Genomic DNA, 19,059 nt, shown 5'->3' on the forward strand with positions numbered 1-19,059 from the left:
TCCCCATACATTGTTTTGCGTAAATACCCCCCAAACAGCAGCTGCATCCTCAGATGTCCCCATCCAGCATCTACTTGTGCATCTCTTCACCAGCACACAACCCCCAGTCCCCTTTCCCCTCCCCACCCATCCTTTCATGCGGAAACCTCTCCCCCACCCCCACATACTTACCAACTTGCAGAACGGTCTGGTACAGTCCGTTTTTTAGGAGGCAATGCTCTGCTTGTGTAGTTGTGCAGGAGTGTGGCGCCGCTGCAGTATGCTGCAGCGCACGCATCCAATCAGCAAAAAGTGCCAGGTGACATGGAGCAAGCGTCCGGCGGTATGTGGGGCAAGCCAGGCCAGGAAGCATTGCCAGAGGCTGCAGTTGCTGTCATTGCGGTGCCACCGGGGCATTGACGAAGTCCTTTTCGGCAATCGGCCAGATGTCGGCAAATATGGCTTTGAGTGTCACCTTCATGGCACTATGCACTTTTGACTATCCAATGCTAATAAGGCTAGATGGGAAGGCAGGGGGCCAGTGCAACACTGATTTTGTAGAATACCCTATATTTATGTACTGTGTTTGAGATTAATTATTTTCAATTGTTCCTCCAAAAATGTCATACTGTGTTATCCTTTTGTCTGTGATTGTAATATGATATGGTATTTTAAAAATGAAAAAAATTATGGATTTTATATACCTAGTTTTTCCTTCTTGTTAACATTAAATTGCATTATAATTTTTTTATAACGATCAGCGTTTAGACGGTACGATATATCGTACGGAAAAATCGTTTTGCGACCGTACGCCCACAGCCCGCCCCCCCCCCGCTCAACCGCAGCCCCCTGCGCCACCCTGATCGCCACCCCCGCCGCTCCGATCGCCCCCCCGCCGACACTCCGATCGCCCCCCCCCCCCCGCTGGCGCTCCGATCGCCCCCCCCCCGCCGCCGCTGAAATTCCCGGCTCCCCTCTTCAGCCAATCAGTGCTGCCTTGCATTGATTGGCTGAAGAGATGAGCCGGGAATTTCAAACGGCTCCCCTTCAGCCAATCAGTGCTGAAGAGGAGCACTGATTGGCTGAAGAGGAGCCGTTTGAAATTCCCGGCTCATCTCTTCAGCCAATCAGTGCGCTGAAGAGAGGAGCCGGGGATGTCCGAAGACCTGCTGCGCGGAGCAGGTAACGTATGTTCTTGGCCGCGGCGGTGGGGCCGATCGGAGCGGCGGCGGTGGGGGTGGCGATCGGAGCGGCAGCGGATGGGGGTGGTGATCGGAGCGGCGGCGGCGGGGGTGGCGATCGGAGCGGCGGCGGGGGTGGCGATCAGAGCGGCGGGGGTGGCGATCGAGCCGGCGCAGGGGGCTGCGGATGAGCGGGGGGCCGGGCTGCGAGCAGGGGGCCGGGCGGCGGGTGGGGTTGCGGGTGGCCGGCGGCCGGACTATCGCGCGACGACTGTTTACACGGAACGATCGGCGAATTTTTTGCGATCGGCGAACGACGTTTACACGTACGATTATCGTTCGAATTCGATCGTTATCGCGAAAATTCGCCCGATAATTGTTTCGTGTAAACGTAGCATAATGGTGCATTTACACAGAGAGATTTATCTGACAGATTACTGAAGCCAACGCCAGGAATGGATTTGAAAAGAGGAGAAATATCAGTCTTTCCTTTATGACTGTTCTCTGTTTATAGTCTGTTCCTGGCTTTGGCTTCAAAAATCTGTCAGATAAATCTGTCTGTGTAAATGCACCATAAGGAATTTTAAAGCCCTGAACTCTTAGGCTTGGTGCATTTTACAGTTAAATGTCCAAAACGAAGCATATCAAACCCTATCCAAATATATAGTAAAGAATAAGGGGAGAGATTTATCAAACATGGTGTAAAGTGAAACTGGCTCAGTTGCCCCTAGCAACCAATCAGATTCCACCTTTTATTCCTCACAGACAAAATGAAAGGTGGAATCTGATTGGTTGCTAGGGGCTACTGAGCCATTTTTACTTTACACCATGTTTGATAAATCTCCCCCAAGGTTCCCACATATGACTACAAGGATAGCTGTATAAAACATATTTGACAGGGAGAACAAACAACAAATGTTTTTTGCCAACTCCTCAGATTCCTCAGTATTGGCATCTATTATATGTCTCGTATACTTCAGTTGCTTTCATGCATGTGTATAGAGTATATTTTTGATACATATGCCTTAATATATTCCAGCACACACTGTGTTAACATACTACATATATTTTTGGGTTGCGTTTGTACGTCCTTCTCTCCTCCCTCTACAAGATTTCTGCCAAAGTACGCGTGGCACTGCAACAGCAAAGACATTAACTATTACTTCATTAAAAGAATCTCGGAGGGTAAGTGAATTTTGTGCAACCAACTGCACCATTTACAGTAACTGGCAGTACACTATGATATAATGACCAGCATGATATACAGAATTCCAGATTGGCTGTTGCTGGAGATTTCAATTAATAGTTATGATTATTAATATATACGGTATTATATACTAATGTATACTATTTACATTGTACTTACACCTAAGTATGCATGTACATATTGATTTTGACCATGGTTATGTTAACATCAAAATGACAGCTGTTTTTATTAAACGGCTTTATTTAATGACAAATAACAGCTGTTATACTAATAATACAAGATAACGGCCATTATTTGCTATTACACGACGAACGTCCAATAAAAACAGCCGTCTTTGTTACAGTGTGTGAACATAGCCTATATTTGTACTTACTGTTAGGAATTAACTGTTTTTATTTTTTATTTGCATAAAGTTTTTATTTCAATCTAAGGCTATATTCCCACAAAGTCTTTCTTGACAGTTTGAGTTAAAATAACAGCTGTTATTTCATAATGACGGCCATCAATTGTACAATAACGGCCGTTATTTGGACTCAAGCTGTTAAAAAAAGACATTGTGGCAACATAGTCTAAGTCAGTGGTCCTCAAAGAGACTCTGCTCTAACACTTGGACTGGAACTGTATTATACTAAGGATAGTAGTGCAGCTCCCTAGGTTTCTGTTTTGATAATGTTGTGGTAGGAGCAGAGGACACTTATATAGCACCTATAACAGCTCATATAACAAGGGGTGACTAAAAGTATAACAATCTGATATCATAACTATATTTATTATATTCTACTATTGAACTTCATTGACACAGACCAGTTAATTGGCTAACCTATAGAAGTGTAAAGCTTTTAGTTCTTACCAAATGTCTTAATCTGCTCATTCACCTGAAAACCATGTTTGACCTCCCTCTCACTTGGCCAAGGTATACCGCCTACTTTCTTGTCACATCTTCCTCAGCACACATAATACACACAAGATAGATACATCCATACCTTAAATGTGCTATAGTTTTATTTCTAGCATATCAGGTGTTTCCCATTTATTCAATAGGTGATGGATTGTATAACTGGAGCAAAGAATTATATCTTCTGTAGTTGAGAACATCACTGGTACAGTACTCAAGATAATAATAATACTATAATAATATTTGTATAGCACCAACAGATTCCGCAAAAAGAGTCGGAGACCTGCTCACAAGAGCCTACAGACTAGGAGGACTGGGCTGACACAAGTGCTCCATTTGCAGATGGCTCAGCCATTGCATATAGAATCAGAAAGTGCCTAAATTTGTGGGAAGAGCCAGTTACCCGCTATGTAGGAGATATACAGTAGAAGGTGAGGGGACATTAGAGAGGAAAACAAAATTTAGGGAATGTTATAATCATGCCTGAAGAGATGTGAGTGTTGCATATGAGTGTGAGTCTTTGGGTAAAGCATTCCAGAGAACTGGTGCAGCATGAGAGAAGTCTTGGAGACGGGAGTGAGAGGTCCTGATTATAGAAAATGTTAGTGTAAGATAATTATCATGATCAAGATGAATGTAAAGGGAAGGAAATCATGCTTAAAAGTGCAGCTCACAATGAAATTGCTTATGTTTCCATTATATCTTACAGTTCAATCATGTGGCTCCTTTTTCTGGTGTTACTGACTTTGATCCTACTGTACAGATGGTACAGACAGAGTCAGATCCTAGAAAATCTCTCAGATAAATATGTTTTCATCACCGGATGTGACACTGGATTTGGAAGACAGCTAGCTAAACAGCTGGACCATAAAGGAATGAAGATTCTGGCGGCTTGTTTAACAGAGACAGGAGCTAAGGAGCTAAAGAAGGAGACCTCCAGCAGACTACAAACTGTAATCCTCAATGTTACTGACAGCCAAAGTGTGAGTGCAGCAGCCAAGTGGGTTGCTGACATTGTTACTGACAAAGGTAAAACCTAACTGTAAAATATTTATTCATAGGTACAATGTTTGAAAAGTACTTCGTAAAACTAGAAGAAACATGGTATAAGCTTATATGGGATATTACTGCAACTCTATGGTTGGTCCTTCTGGGTGGTAATGTCCCTTGAACAATAGGGGTTCACACAGATTGTTAGGTTGGTCTACATCTATTTTAGTACACTGATATAAAGGCAAATATTACAGCTGTAAAAGTACTCTATACATAATATAAAACGGCTGTTTGTGATCCCTGCACAAAAATCTGCAGAGATAAGAGTAAGGGCACTATTCCACCGGACGATTATCGTTAGCATAATCGTTAACGATTAACGATCTCAAACGACCGCTATTGCGACAGACCTGAAAACGTTCACTCATTTCCATGGAACGATAATCGTTACTTATGATCGTAATTGCGATCGTTTCTTCTTCCGTATTTATTCGCTATTGCGTTCGTATCTATTGCGAACGACCGAACGATGTCTTATTCAATGCGAACGATTTGCGAACGTTTTGCGAACGAGCAACGATAAAAATAGGTCCAGGTCTTATAAAGTGATCAACGATTTCTCGTTCGGTCGTTAATCGTTACTGCATTTCAACCGAACGATTATCGTTTAGATTCGAACGATTTAACGATAATCTGAACGATAATCGTCCGGTGGAATAGGGCCCTAAGTGAGTGAGTGTGTGTGTGTTATATGTTCTCACAGATCTCACATGCCCTTTCACTCATTCTTCTGTCTCTTCATGTAAGCCCAGACAGAGTCTATGATGAGGGCTTCATATCATCACTTTCAGCACTCTTTCCATTGAAGATAGTTATTAATGACATTGCCTGTATGTTTGGGGTTGTTGTCCAGCTAAAGAAAAAAAAATTAGAGCCAATCAGACATATGCTTAATGGAAGATGGCCTACTTTGTAGAATCTTTTCTACACCTGCCTAAGACTCTTGCACAATACAGAAGTACTGCCTCAATGTGACCTAGACATCTGTGCAATGAGAATGATGGCTGACCTCAGAGAGGTCAAAAAAACATTGCGGAGATACCATCACGTGTTTCTCAATGTCAGTAAATCGCAGAACATTGCCCCCTGGGAAATCAAATATGCAAAACTACTGCTGCACATTATACTACAAAGTACTACTCCACACTGATGAGGGGCAAATACAACTAAACAGCTGTCTGTAGAAGGATACCTTGCTGATGTATTTTGCAAGTCCAGTCAGTCATTGATTGTGGCTTGTTGGAAGGTGGTTTCCTGGATTGGAGACCCCCCCTTGGCTTCATGGTTCCTTCTTGGAGGAAGGTCTGGCTAGCTCACTGATGTTGAGAAACACGTGATGGTGTCTCTGCAGTACTTTTGCATATCTGTGCAACAATGACCTTTGGACATAACAGGGTTGAAAAGGCACTGTAGCCACTGTCAGAGAGATGAGAAAAAAGTATTGATCAGTCCAGATCTGAGTATTCAGACCCTGATCGACCCTGAGAACGAGTCAGGAAAAGCCATGCTCTGTGCATTCCTCTCCTGGCTCTGTGTCACATGACAAGATGGCCTCATAATGTAAATCTATGGGACAAGCCTTCTTCACTGACTGGGGAGAACCGTTGGTTCTATTTTGTCTCTTCAAATTAATCTATCAAGATAGAAAAAGTTCTTTATTATGGACTCTTCTCTTTAGCTCAATATTAAAAAAAATTGTATAGTATGGTACCGTGTACTATGGTACTTTAGCTCAATAGAAATTCTATGAAACGCTATGAAATTCAAATGTTGTCGCATAACATATGGAATTAGCTTGTCTTCATAAAACATTTTTATGTATTGGCTGTTTTTCTCTTATTCTAGGTCTGTGGGGGCTCGTAAATAATGCTGGCATTTTAACCCCAGTGACCCCTAATGAATGGCTAAAGAGGGATGACTTTCGCAGAATTCTAGATGTCAACATCCTAGGGATGATAGATGTAACAATTAATTTACTCCCCTTGATCAGAAAATCTAAAGGACGCATTGTGAATGTGTCTAGCATTGCTGGAAGGCTGGCATTCTGTAGCGGTGGATATTCCATATCAAAGTTTGGAGTTGAAGCCTTTTCAGATAACTTAAGGTAAATAGTTTCTTTGGTGCATCTTAAACATTGGTTGTACACACACTGATGTGCATTCCTGAGATCCAACCAGGGAGTGAGTCATCAGCCCGGCCACTGTTGATAACACAGAGGTGGTCGGGAACCTAGACAACCGCTATAAACACAGCAGACACATCAGAGGGCCTAGCAGGGAGCCAGAGCCAAAAAGGTAATAAGGACCAATTACAAACTTTCTTAACTTTTATATAACTAACCTTTTGCCAAACGACATGTCTTTACTGTGGCATTTCACTGTACAGCAGTCTGTGATGATGAGGATATTGCTGGAAAATGATCTGTACAAAACAGGAAACGACAGCTTAATTTTACCATCACATGGATTTCAAGTGGGACACTGGACAACCAATGATGCCGGTACAAAGTGTTTAGATGCTGCGTTCACTATTGATAGTGGCTTCTAAACAGTTATAAATCACTGTCATCTGAGTGATCTCAGATGTCAGTCATTAACAACAGGTAACATCTGCAGACAGTAGTCAGTACCTACTGGATAGGACGTAGGCCCAGCTCCAGAGCCCTTTCATGCTTCCTCACCTGATCCATTCTGTAAGTGTATCTTAGACTATACTCTTACTGCCATATTGACTGTAAATTTTAATATGCCCTAATATAAATAAAACTTTTTAAATTCTAAATGCATTGGACACATTTCTACCATTAATTTGGGCTGCTACAAGCTGGTCCATGCATAATGCTTTTCCTTATTGTGGTGAGCCAGTGATACACTGTGTTTGCATTATTAATGATTTCTACTTTCCAATTGAAGTCAGAGAAAACCTGTAATAAATTTGAAGCATTCTGGTCTCTGTTGGGTAAAGGCACACACTGTGAACCCAGCCTTACAAACCTTCCCATATCTAAAAAACTAATTATACATGTTACAGATGACTAGGTGCAATAGAGTCTTACAGACTTGTACCTTTTCATAGAGTCCTTTCAATATCTGGGCCTCAGGTGTAAAATAGACACATCTTGGAGAAGTACAGAGGGTTCTTTGATTTTACAAGAAAAAAAAAAAGGGAATTTTTTTTCCCTTGCTCCTTTTCTGGGAGTGATATTAAAACATACTTCCTAATTATATTATGTTGAAATCAGCAAAGAATTTCTAGAGAGAACTTGGGTTTAAAGTATACCTGTCGTTATAACTTTCAAAATCTAAATCAACAGTAGATGTGAAATACAGCAAGTTTGCAATTTTTTGTGTTGTTATCATGCTGTAAAAACATGCTGTACCAGAAATCCAGGTCCAGTCTGCTGAAGGCACAATATGTCCATCAATCACATGACTGCCTTCTCCCTGTGAGCGCTCAGATGACCTGGGATACAAAGGACTTCCTGTTTTCTGACTGTTTCCTGGGTTTTGTTTTGTTTTTTTTTAGGGGAAAAAAGTCAGAAAACAGGAAGCGCCAAGTTTTCCATGATAACTAATAAATATATAATGAATGAATGTACATTGCAAACTTGCTTTATATCACATCTACTGTTGATTTAGAGTTTAAAAGTTATAACGACACTTTATATAAAACTACTTAATCCTTTTTTCTGATCATTTTTATTTCAGACGAGAGCTCAAACTATTTGGAGTCAAAGTCTCCATCATTGCTCCTGATTTTTTTAAAACTGCAATTTTGAATGCGACACAAATAAAAGAACATGTTACAAACACCTGGAAGAAAATACCTCAGAAATTAAAAGATGCCTACGGGGAACAGTACTATCAAAACTGTAAGTATGGAAGAATTCCTATTGCAGATGTACTATAATTCAGTTTGTGCAAAAAAAACCCTCTCAAACAAGTGCATGTATTTGAGGCTAGGTTCACACCATATTGGCTTGTTTGTTTAGCATACTGTATATGTTTCTCAAAGCCTGGACAACCCCTTTAAACTAATTGGGCCCCCTGTCTGTACACTACAGTGTGAGGCCTTGTTCTCACTGCGTAAGACACCAGCCAATCCGTAACCCAGTCAGGTCACGGAGCAGCCGATGTCAGAGAAGATCATCCAGGCCGATACTGCAGTACCGGCCGGATGATCTTCACTGCCGCTAAATTCGGATGCGGACGCATGCAAATTCCCCACTGCTCACAATGGAGCGTGCGGCCAGAGCTCCATTATGAGCAGCAGGGAATTCACCTCTACAAAAAAAACCTCCTATGATAGTTTTATATATCACTTTTTTGTGAAAAAAGCCTTCCCGTCTGCTTCTCAGGGTCCTGACTTGCTGACAGCCTGCTCAGCCAATAACGGCGCTGTCCTGCTGAAGCCAGTAATTGGCTGAGTGGACTGTCAGTGATCCGGGATCCAAAGATGCAGACAGTAGCATGCCACAGGAACGGGAGCGGGTAAGCATGGTGTCTTTATTATTTTTACCAGCCCAGCATAAAAGTAGAAGAAAGTTGCCCCTACATTTTCACAGCTGAATTAAAAGCCACTGTGAGAATACAGGGCTATAGACTCTAATGGTAAAGAGTATGGAGGCAGATTTGCCACAATATGTGCAGCATGAAATTCACTGCAAACTCATTACATATGAGTCTACTCTTTCAGAATCCTCTGGCTGTGTTTCCACATTTGTGTTCAGAATGCGAGCTCTACAGCAACCACTTATATACTAAGGCTATGTTCACATGATGTTGTTTTTTTCCTTTCCATGACAGTGACGGCTGTTGGTACATTATTCTAGTTTAGTTGGACTGATTGCCCTTTGGGTGTGTCTTTAATTGAAAACTCCATTGAATTTATAATTAAGACGGTGAAAAAAGAAAAACTGTGTGAGAACAACTACGAAATAACACCCGTTGTTTGAAAAGGACATCTGAAAATAAATGTCAGAATCATTATTTTGAAGTCTGCGCAAACAACGGCCATTATGTAATACACTTATGTGCATTGGGTGTCCATCATTCCATTCACTTCAATGCATTCTATTAACATCAATCAAAATGTAGCAATAATGGACGCCTTTTCTCTTTTTTTCTTAGTGTGAACATAGCCTATCACTCAAATGCAAATTAGTGCCAATTTTGACTCTATGCGAATGGATTTCCACATTTGCATGTGCAATGTGATCTAAATGCTGTGGAAATCACGTCCCTAGTTCTTTACCAATAGCCATGGAATGTTGCCAGGATCAACAGTAACATTGCGTGGCTGTGGTTTCCAAAATTTTCAGATCACATTCCAGAGGCATATGTGGAAACTCGGCCTCCCAGAGCCAAAATTGGCGCTATTGGAGTCTATTACTGCTCTAAAGTTACTGAAGTTGCATTCTGTCATATGGTTGTCCCTCAAGTGATTGAGTGGCAGCTTGTTCAGCCTCTGCTTTATTCACACACTATGGATTTCTGATCATAACTAAGTACAGCGGTTGTACCCCCACTATTCCGCTAGTTATCCCTTAACATTTTTAAGCTTGGATTAACTCCTTTAAAGGGGAGCTATCAGTAGGTTAGACAAATCTAACCTGCTCATAGTAAGGTATTCTCTTACCTTCATCCCTGGGGTTATTCCCGAGACTTTTACTCCTTGGTCCATTAGGAGCACTAGGGCAACGTTAGGAGCTCTGCCCCACCCCCATAGTACCGATCCCCCCCCCCCCGGCTGGCCAGCCCCTTCTAATGATAATTAATGGAGGGGGCCAGATCATCGCAATGGAGGCGGTACAGCGCTCCTAGCGGTCTTACAGGACTGAGGGATAAACGAGTAAAAATGCACGAAAGTGGCGCTGAGGATAAAGGTAGGAGACATACCAGCATCCTCAGCGTCTCCTGCGCAATTGGGGGATATCAGCAGGTTAGATTCACCTCCGTTAAGGTATGTTCACACTGAGTAAAATGGGCAGAATTCTGCCGCGGAATCCCGCCTGTAATTTAGAAGGTAACTGTACTACAAATAAACATAAAATTTTACTTTTTACAAGAAATCTTAATGTTTGTTCTTGGTGAAAGCTGCATTTAATAAAATAAATGTTTTCTCTGCACAGATTGTAAATTCATTGATGATATCTGCTCGCGGAGTAGTACCAAACTTACAGTTGTTACAGACTGTATGGAACACGCACTGACTGCTGTACATCCATGGACCCGTTATTCTGCCGGACCATATGCCAAATTTTTATATATGCCACTGTCTTATCTTCCTACATTTGTTGCGGACTACATGCTTCGTTCTTAATCTTGCATATATTAAAGTCAAACACTTTGTATAATTGTACTGGTACAAAAAGAAGACTTTAAATACCTTGAAACCTGCCACTAGTTGTGTGTTGCCTAAAAAGCTGAATCTGCAACTGGGAATAAGGACACTATTACACCAACAGATTATCTGACAGATTTTTTTGAGCCAAATCCAGTAATGGACTATAAACAGAGAACAGGTAACACAGGAAAGACTGAGACTTCTCCTCTTTTCAAATCCATTCCTGGCTTTGGCTTAAAAAATCTGTCAAATAATCTGTGTAATAGGGCCCTAAGACTTTAGATGGGACAGTCTAAAAGCCTTGATAGACAGACCTTTCCCTATACACAATGAGGTAGATATCTGTCAATCCAGGCGAGAGACCATTCCAATGACTTGGAGCCCTATTCCCAACTGAGGGTGGGTTCACACTGAGGAATCCACACAGAGAAGTTCCCACGGATTCCGTCGCTTGTCCCTGCTCACATTTCTGCCTGTCCCATAGACTCCATTCTCTTGTCGGGCAAATTATGCCATCCGCCGAAAGAATGGACGTGAATTGGCGGAATCCGACTGTGAGTCTTTGGCACAGGCAGAGATGCGAGCAGGGACGAGTGACGAAATCTGCGGGAACTTATGGACTGATGAATCAAAATATGACATCACACAGGGCATTTATATGTTCTCAAGTAGGTGAAAGGATGGTTCCTCCAACTGTCAAACAAGGAATCGCGATGGTCTGGATCCAGAGTTGGCAACTTTTCAGTGTTCTCTACGGGGAGGGGTAAGCCATTGCCAGACTGCCAGCAGATGACCTCTCTGAGAACAAAGTGGTCAGGCAGTGAGAATTCGTCATGCCTGCCCTATATCATCTGTCATTGGAGACTCAAGAGGCCCCCATAAATGTTATACTGCTGATGGCCAAACCCACTAACATCAGTATATGGGGACATTTAAACTCACATTGAGCTTCTTTGGGTAAACAAGATAGAAGGGTGTATAGAAAGCAACTTACAAGCGATCCGTTTTCCCTTGACTTACATTATAAAGAAAAATGGACGGAAGCGTTTATGTTTTTTCACTGGATACAAAATAAATGGTTGACCGTATTTTTGGTTACTGCAAAAAACAAACAAACAAACATTGAAATACAAACAGTGCAATGTAAACAAAAACAACAGTCACAGTGTAGTAATATTCTTTTCTGTCTCATATATTAGTCCTATTACTAAACTGTAGAAAATTAAACCATAATATGGATATGAGCAGAAGCCCTTAACAGGGGAGTCCATAATTAGAAAACTATAGCTGCACACTGTCTACAGGCTGTGTGCATGGTGTTGTGCAGCTCCATTACATCCAGCAGTTCCGCAGCAGATTTCATTTAAATAACTGAACACAGCATAAAATCTGCACCATCAAATCTGCTGCGGATCCTGTAGGTGTGAACACACCCTAACAGTAACATCAGAGAGGGCTTGTTCCAATCCATAAATTGAATAGAGTAATATATCTTTAGGTATGTATGGATGTATCTACACCGAAACCACAACCATAGGCTAGGTTCACACAGCAGTTGAAATATAAATTTATGTTAGACTATAGGGGGGATTTACAAAGACCAGGTACCATCTATGCAGGGCCGTATTTACCACTAGGCACCTGTGGTCTGGTGCCTAGGGCAGCACCTTGCAGGGGGGCAGCACCAGGGAGCAGGGGGAAGGAAACAACTTTTTTATTTTTTTAGTCTCCCTCCTCCCATTCAGCCAGTAAATCTGGTGTCTTTTCAAGGAAGGGGTGGGAATGGGTTTATGGTGGTATTGGTCAGGTCTGGTATAGCTGTGTTTAATGTAATGCCTGGAGCTATTACCTACCAATCCTGTGGTGGGAAGTCCATCAGACACTATGCAAATTAAATTCATTTATGTTTTAAGCCATTAAAAATAATGAAAAACGTGATTTAGACAATGTTTCCACATGTAGAGAGATGCGTGTGGCCGAAACCACTCTCACCCCACGCTCCCCAAGAATGTTTACGCCTCAGTATATGTCAGAATACCTTTCTGATAATATCTAATTTACATATATATGATGACCCAAAAAGTGGTGTGAATGGGGCTCATGGTTCTGTTGGTCAGCATGTGCTACTGAGAGTATAGTCAGCTATTCTTTGTAATTCTTTTTCTCAAGGTCTGAATTTTAAATGTTCTCCCCTTTCTGAGTGGCTAGCACTCCTCCCTTGTAAGACCTATTGCTGCGTTTACACGGAACGATTATCGATAACGATCGAATTCGAACAATAATCGTACATGTAAACGCAGCGAACGATCAAACGACGAGCGAGAAATCGTTCATTTTGATCTTTGAACATGTTCTTAAAACGTCGCTCGTCGTTCGCAAAAAATTTTCAGATCGTTCCGTGTAAACAGTCGTTCACCGATTTTACCTATGTGCGAGATGGGCTTAAAGGGGTTTTCCAGGAAAAATAGATTTTTGGTATAAGGAAAGGGTTAACCAAGTTTAACCCTTTTCTAATATACTTCCCTAACATTACTTGACAGCTCTAGGAGATCCCCCAGCTGGTCACATGAGTTGCCTGCTCCTGAGCTTCTGACTTCCTGTCAAATCCCAGTCCAGAAACACAGTGTTTCCGGTTCAGTGACGTCACTCCTGTGTCTGCATGTGTCCTTTGATATAGCTGGAAGCTGCTGAGTCCTGTGTGAGGAGAGGGGGAGGGACTCGGGTATTGATGCTTTCTGATTGGCTCTCGGCAGCAGCACAGACATCCACAGTGTCTCTCCGTCCCCAGAGTGAATTACACAATGCTGCAGCAGGCTGTATCCCTTCCAGAGCAGGAGCAGTGAGAGTCACTCTGAGAGGGAGATGCTGTGTGTCTGTGCTGCCGATCTGATAGCTCTCTCTGTCCCAACACAGAAATCATCTCCACCCCGTCCTAAGCCACCCCTCCCCCCTCCACACACACAGGACTCATGGGATGTCAGTGAGAATTTCCCTATAGATAGAGCTGATGCTGGTGTCCTCCTATGTCTGTGGAGGTCGGGACAGGGGTGGAGAGGATCTCTGTGTGGCAGAACACTGTTATGGTCTATGTTCCTCCAGCTTCTCCAGCCTCTGCCTGTGGAGCAATGGTAAGTGTCGGGATTACCATGCTCACTGACCAGGGTGCAGAACCTGTCAGAGTTTGATTTTTTTTTTCCATCCTATTTTCCAATGATGGCTTGTGCTAAGCATTGTGGTGATTGTATTTCCTCTGCAAACAAGAAACACTGAGGTATTATACAAACATGATGAATTTTCAAAGAAAATAATGCTCTACTGACAATACCTATTGACTCTATACCTTCTAAAACTGTCCTGGATATCTGTATACATGTATTACCTAACCAAGTCTATAAATAAATAATAAAACCAAATCTTTTTGCCACAATATAATAATAATATTTATTATTATTATTATTATTATTATTATTATTATTATATTGTGGCAAATAGATTTGGTTTTATTATTTATTTATAGACTTGGTTAGGTAATACATGTATACAGATATCCAGGGCAGTTTTACAAGGTATAGAGTCAATAGGTATTGTCAGTGGAGCATTATTTTCTTTGAAAATTCATCTTGTTTGTATAATACCTCAGTGTTTGCAGAGGAAATACAATCACCATAATGCTTAGCACAAGCCATCATTGGAAAATAAGGGCCCGTTAACACAGAGTAAGAACGTCGGAATTGTCCTCCGCAGAATGCCACCAGCCTCCGTGTCATAATGACGTTCTATGGGAGGCGCGCCCTGCATTTCTTGGCGCTGAAGAATGAACATGTTCATTCTTCAGCGCAGGGAGAGGAGCCGCGCGCACCTCCCATAGAGCATCATTATGACACGGAGGCTGGCGGCATTCTGCGGAGGACAATTCCGCCGTTCTTGCTCTGTGTTAATGGGCCCTAAGACGGGGGAAAAAAAATAAAAAAACTCTGTCACCAGACCCGAATTCTTCAGTGAGCACAGTAATCCTGACACTTACCATTGCACCATAGGCAGAAGCTGTGTAAGCAGGAAGAAAATAGTCCAAAAAAATAGATCTAATTCTATGCCTAGGCCAGGTTCACACTATGTAAAAACAACGGTCGCATTTCATAACAACTATGGCCATTGTTATGAAATACGGACAATGTTTTTACATAGTGTGAACCTGGCCTGAGGCTGCAGCACATGTGGTATTTGATTAGCTTGTTATACACTGCAATTCCAACTCTGGCCACTGGGTGTGCTGCATATGTAAACAGACAGAGCAGCTTGTAAACAAACAATACAAGATATAAAAAGATCTTTTTCATCTCAATAGAAGCTGATAGAGAAGAAAAATGTATATGGGGAGTTTTGTCTTCACTTATGCAATAATGCTAGATGATTTTTGAAAAAAACATTAAAATCCTGGAAAACCTCTTTAATGGTGCGTTCACACCTACAGGATCTGCAGCTGATTTTCTGCAGCAGATTTCATTTAAATAACTGAACACAGCATCAAATCTGCTGCAGATCTGCTGCAGATCCTGTAGGTGTGAACGCACCCTTAGCGATCGCAAAACGAATTTTCCGTACGATATATCGTTCCTTCTAGACGCTGATCGTTATTAAAAAAAAAAATGTTACTTTGAAATCGTTAATCGTACGAATTATTGTTCCATGTAAACGCAGCATTAGTGACCCCAATTAGCAGGAAGCACCTGTGTACATGTGATAAGTACCTCCTCTTATCAGTGAGGAGGTGCATTGGTTAGTAGTAACACCTTGTTCACACTTGTATTGCTTGGCGGCCGCCTTCTTTGCCTGCAGGGTGTGGGGGGCCCAGTGGGTTTGGTCCTGTGACAGTGGGGTTGCAGGGCCATTCTATGGCTCTCCCTCCCCTGTTGTCGCTTGCTTTGTGGGGTTGGCGGTCGCTGATTGGCACAGTGTTGTTTCAGTGTATGGACCTGCATGTGGTACATGAGGCAATATGGTTTGATCAAATTACATACCAACATTCTGGCATTGGTTTTGAAACATAGCTGAGAGGCTCTAATGCAAGCCATGGGTGTAAGGTGCAGCAACTCCTTTTTCTCTAGGTCTGTATTCTTTGTAATTTAACTGGATGCATAGAAAGAACTCTGGGGAAAATTTTTATTAAAGTATTATATTGCCCCCCACCAGTTATACTAATCACTAATATACACTTATTATGGGAAATGCTTATAAAGTGCTTTTTTTCCCTGCACTTCCGGGATAAAATGGTGATGTCACGACCCGACTCCCAAAGCTGTGCGGGCTGTGTTTGCTGGAGAGGATGATGGCAGAGGACACTGAGGGACAGTGGCGTAGCCACCGTGGTCGCGGGGGTCGCCGCCGCGACCGGGCCCGCCACAAGGGGGGCCCGCGGGGCCCCCCGATCAATCACTCTTGTGACCGCAAGCATTGTTTTGCTTGCGGTCACAAGAGACTGGCTCCGTCTTTCCCACGGCTTCTGCGCGGCTGCCGGGGGTGTCGCGTCTTACCCCCGGCAGCGCGCGCATCCCAGAACTCCCTGCGCGCCTTGGGCCCTGACTTCCGGTTTCCGGCGCGCAGGGAGTTCTGGGATGCGCGCGCTGCCGGGGATAAGACGTGACACCCCCGGCAGCCGCGCAGCAGCCGGGGACAGACCGAAGGCGAAGGAAGAAGTGAGGATCAACGTGGGAGCGCGATGTCAGGTGAGTTAAGTTTTGTTTTTTTATCAGCCTGTACGGGTGGGGGGAAAGAGGGGGACATCTATGAGGGTGGGGGGAAAGGAGGGGGGCCATCTATGAGGGTGGGGGGAAAGGAGGGGGCCATCTATGAGGGTGGGGGGGAAGGAGGGGGGCATTTATGAGGGGGGGGGGGAAGGAGATGGGCATTTATGAGGGTGGGGGGAAAGGAGGGGGCCATCTATGAGGGGGGGGGGAAAGGGGACCATCTATAAGGGAGGGAGGAAGGGGACCATCTATAAAGGGGGGGAAAGGGGACCATCTATAAGGGAGGGGGGAAAGGGGACCATCTATAAGGGAGGGGGAAAGGGGACCATCTATAAGGGAGGGGGGGGGGAAGGGGACCATCTATAAGGGAGGGGGGGGAGGGGACCATCTATAAGGGAGGGGGGGAAGGGGACCATCTATAAGGGAGGGGGGGGGAGAGGGGGCCATTCATAAGGGAGGGTGGGGGGGAGAGGGGACCATCCATAAGGGAGGATGAGGAGAGAGGGGGCCATCTATAAGGGAGGGGGTAGAGGGGGCCATCTATAAGGGAGGGGGTAGAGGGGGCCATCTATAAGGGAGGGGGTAGAGGGGGCCATCTATTTGGGGGGGCAACATAGGGGGAGAGGGAATACACAGAGGGGGGCATATATTAGGAGGTCACATAGAGTCAGGGCTACCCACTAAATGAGGGTGTAAAGGGGACAGTACAGATGTGCATTGTGTAGAGAGATGAGGATGGTGTCAGAGTGTGGAGCCTAATATATCTGTCTGGCAGATTCTGTGGATTCGTGGCTCGGAGAAGTTCTCATAACGGCCCAGGGCAGATGGAGAAGATAATGAAAAGGAAAGAACTCCGATCAGAGAAGACGTCCCCCTGTGAGTCACCTGATATATCTGCACTGTAATGTATATGGTGTATAGAGCCTGTGTAGAGCTGGGGCCACCTCTATATGACTGGATGAGGTGATTTAGTATACTGGATTTGGTCAGTAACAATATGGTGGTGATGGTAGTGGTTGTGGTGTGGCGGTAATGTTTCCTCCCTATATACTGGTATTACTGGTAATATTGGTCTCAGTATACAGGATTTGGTCGGTAACAGTATGGCGGTAATAGGTAATATCTGTCTTGGTAGGTGTGTGTGTGTGTGTGTGTATATATATATATATATATATATATATATATATATATATATATATATACAGTGGTACCTTGGTTTAAGAGTAACTTCGTTTAAGAGCGTTTTGGTTGAAGAGCTCACAGTTTTTCAAAATTGTGACTTGGTTTAAGAGCATTGCTTTGGTTTAAGAACTTCCTGTATTGGGTGGGAGCGCGAGTGGAGAAGGGGCATGGCCTGCATAGCGGGGTCTACAGCACTGTACTCTAAACACCTTCCAAATCATAGCAGATCCCCTTCAGGCTGGGGCTTACATCAGGGGACAGGACTGTGGGGGGGGGGGTAATCTCTCCATAGCTGTAACCCCTCTCTCCCCGGACAGAGAGTGCTGCATGTATGTGCCCACATCTGCCCTGCTCATTCCTTCCTGCTCCCTGCAGTCTCTGTCAGCCCTTGTGTTTCCCATCCTCTCCATTACTGTACAGTACAGAATAATAAATATCTTTGGGGTGTGGAACCAATTGTCTGCATTTACATGATTTCTTATGGGAAAATTTGCTTTGGTTTAAGAGTGGATTTGGATTACAAGCATGGTCCTGGAACGAATTATGCTCATAATCCAAGGCACCACTGTGTATATATATATATATATATATATATATATATATACAATATATATATATACACACACACACAACAATAGCATCACTTGGTCGTGAAAGGAGGGGGGGGGGACGGGGGGGTCGTGAAAGGAGGGGGGGGGGGGCCCAAGTTGGCCTCTCGCACCAGGGCCCAGGAGACATTAGCTACGCCCCTGCTGAGGGACACAGGGCACTGGAGGACACTGAGCATCCCTCTGCCATCATCCTCTCCAGCAGCCACAGCCGCACAGATCTGGGAGTCGGGTTGTGACATCACCATTTTATCCAGGAAGTGAAGCCTTGATGCAGTAGTAAGTGCAGGGAAAAAAAAGCACTATATAAGCATTTCCTGTAATAAGTGTATATTGGTGATTTGTATAACTTTTGGGGGCAATACAATACTTTAATAAAAATTTTCGCTAGACTTCTCCTTTAAATGCAGTTTGCGTCAGAGCTGGCCATGTGACCTGTGTGAGGTTTATAACCTTGTCAGCCTTGCTCTCAGTTGTTTTAAAACCTCTCCCCGTCTCTCTCCATTGACTTCAGGGGGTTTTGCCATTAAGAACCATTCACTTCTCAGCTGTATGAAAAACATAGCAGTAGAGTCAATACACCCAGACGCCTTACATACATAGCAGAACAACAGCGCCATCTTACGTTGGCGTCCAGGCTGCGTATCATCCTATCCTGTTTGGCGCCATCATCTGGTGAACACAAGTCAAGCACTGATAAGTCATGGAGAAAGACCCTGGCCGGGGGCTGAAGGTATACGGCTCCCTCTCGGTGACTTGTCTAATGTAAGTGCTGCTAATCAACACAATTCGGACTGCGGTACAACTATGTTCAGAAAGAAAACTACACATCCCATGATGCTCTTGGAAGGAACGGGAAGTTACG

At 43.6% G+C, this 19,059-nt stretch overlaps 1 protein-coding gene and 1 long non-coding RNA gene across 3 annotated transcripts; one reads left to right on the plus strand and one right to left on the minus strand.

The window, feature by feature from the left end:
- Positions 1-2,001: 2,001 nt before the first annotated feature.
- LOC138792707 (17-beta-hydroxysteroid dehydrogenase type 6-like) lies at positions 2,002-10,713 on the plus strand. 2 transcript variants are annotated; one of them, XM_069970429.1, is made up of 6 exons: positions 2,002-2,345; positions 3,514-3,693; positions 3,972-4,291; positions 6,161-6,419; positions 8,023-8,186; positions 10,446-10,713. In XM_069970429.1, exons 3-6 carry the CDS (start codon positions 3,979-3,981, stop codon positions 10,634-10,636), a joined length of 927 nt encoding a protein of 308 aa, XP_069826530.1. In that variant the 5' UTR covers positions 2,002-2,345; positions 3,514-3,693; positions 3,972-3,978; the 3' UTR covers positions 10,637-10,713. The 2 variants fall into 2 exon arrangements, with proteins under 2 accessions (XP_069826530.1, XP_069826529.1); XM_069970428.1 differs by lacking the exon at positions 3,514-3,693.
- On the minus strand, positions 4,987-19,012 carry LOC138792708 (uncharacterized). Its single transcript, XR_011363176.1, has 4 exons — positions 18,820-19,012; positions 11,681-11,758; positions 6,656-6,736; positions 4,987-5,168 (listed from the first exon to the last, which is right to left on the minus strand). It is a non-coding gene; the product is annotated as an uncharacterized lncRNA (long non-coding RNA).
- Positions 19,013-19,059: the final 47 nt, after the last annotated feature.

Source organism: Dendropsophus ebraccatus, chromosome 5, assembly GCF_027789765.1.
Source record: "Dendropsophus ebraccatus isolate aDenEbr1 chromosome 5, aDenEbr1.pat, whole genome shotgun sequence".
Taxonomy (NCBI): Eukaryota; Metazoa; Chordata; class Amphibia; order Anura; family Hylidae; genus Dendropsophus; species Dendropsophus ebraccatus.